We start from the raw sequence: 1,291 nt of genomic DNA, 5'->3' as shown, positions 1-1,291 counted from the left end.
ATTTTAAATTTTCATTATCCTTTTCTAATGCCTGATACTTGTGTTCAGTTTTGTTCAAAGTTTGCCATATTAATCACTTTAAATGTATACTGTAGTTATTTTAAGCTGATTCAAGAATTTGCACACTCCATGTTCAGAACTTAGTAATCTCAGCCAACTTCAACTCTGTACATAGTAAACAATTATCTTTTTCTTCACTTATTTTTTTTAAAGTTTAAGTTCCATTTTATTTTTCCAAGGTGTTTTCTTCTATCTTTATGAAGCCACTTTACATGGGTTTTGGTGGTGGAGGTCGTGGTGCAGTACCAGCAGGTCTAAATCGTGGTGGGGGTGTTCGGTCCTTCCGAGCTTCCCGGGATCGATTCCTGACTACCTTGCTATGAATAGCACAGCTCACACAGTAATGCAGCTTGACATAGAGTTTGGGGAGCACATAGGCGTCGAAGACACTTGCTTCGGATATATCCCTGACGGCAGCCGCCTCTACGATGTTCCGAATAACGAACTTCTTAATGGACTTGTCCTTGGGCACACAGCGGGCGCAGTTCGTGCAGCGAATTGGCTGCACATGGCCGCGGCCCTTTTTGGCACGACCGTTGTTTCTCCTTTTTTTGGTCATCTTGCAGCCAAGTCCCGAAAAACCTTTTTCTTCACTTCTACCTGACAATGTCATTCTACTTTTTGTCTCTGAAATATTTACTGCTAAATTTGGCAACTAATTTATACAAATATTTTATATAAAACTTCATGTTTATTCTATGCAACAAAACATCACAATGTTTTATCATGTATAGCAGTATCCTAACATAGAGGTCAAGAATGAGAAAACGTACATAAGCTAATTACTTGCAGTGATTTAAAACCTTGAGTAGGATGACATTTTCTTGACTATTTTAATAATAGGCAGTTATTCCAGGAATGTCCATAAGTAATTCCTAAATTAAAATTAAAACTTAATCCAATCTTTCTTCCCTTGTATTAGTCATGATACATATTATTCATAAAAATTTTAATTTAACTGAAGGTATTTTTAAATTAAATCTGTTTGTAGCATTTATCTCCTTAATTTAAACCAAATACAATGGAGATCAGATCTTTATTTGCTGTGTACAGGAAATATTATATATCAGTGTTGTAATCCCTTTCTTTAATATGCTGATCTCTAAAAACAATCAATACTCAAGCAACAAGTCAACATTTATTGGATTTAATATTAAGGAGAGACAGTCAATAACTTTGCCTTGGAGTGATAATGATGGCTACATTCTCTTCACCCATAAGAAATCTGGTA

The 1,291-nt window shown here is 35.3% G+C and overlaps 1 protein-coding gene across 1 annotated transcript; it reads right to left on the bottom strand.

Moving 5' to 3' along the window:
• Positions 1-268: 268 nt before the first annotated feature.
• On the bottom strand, positions 269-630 carry LOC121450974 (40S ribosomal protein S26-like). The gene has a single exon (XM_041656401.1). The coding sequence runs from the start codon at positions 617-619 to the stop codon at positions 269-271; it is 351 nt and encodes a 116-aa protein (XP_041512335.1). The 5' UTR covers positions 620-630.
• Positions 631-1,291: the final 661 nt, after the last annotated feature.

This window comes from Microtus oregoni, unplaced genomic scaffold (assembly GCF_018167655.1).
Source record: "Microtus oregoni isolate MIOR12 unplaced genomic scaffold, Mior012 000007F_ref0000211, whole genome shotgun sequence".
Lineage (NCBI taxonomy): Eukaryota > Metazoa > Chordata > Mammalia > Rodentia > Cricetidae > Microtus > Microtus oregoni.
This window is presented reverse-complemented; position numbering and strand designations above follow the sequence as displayed.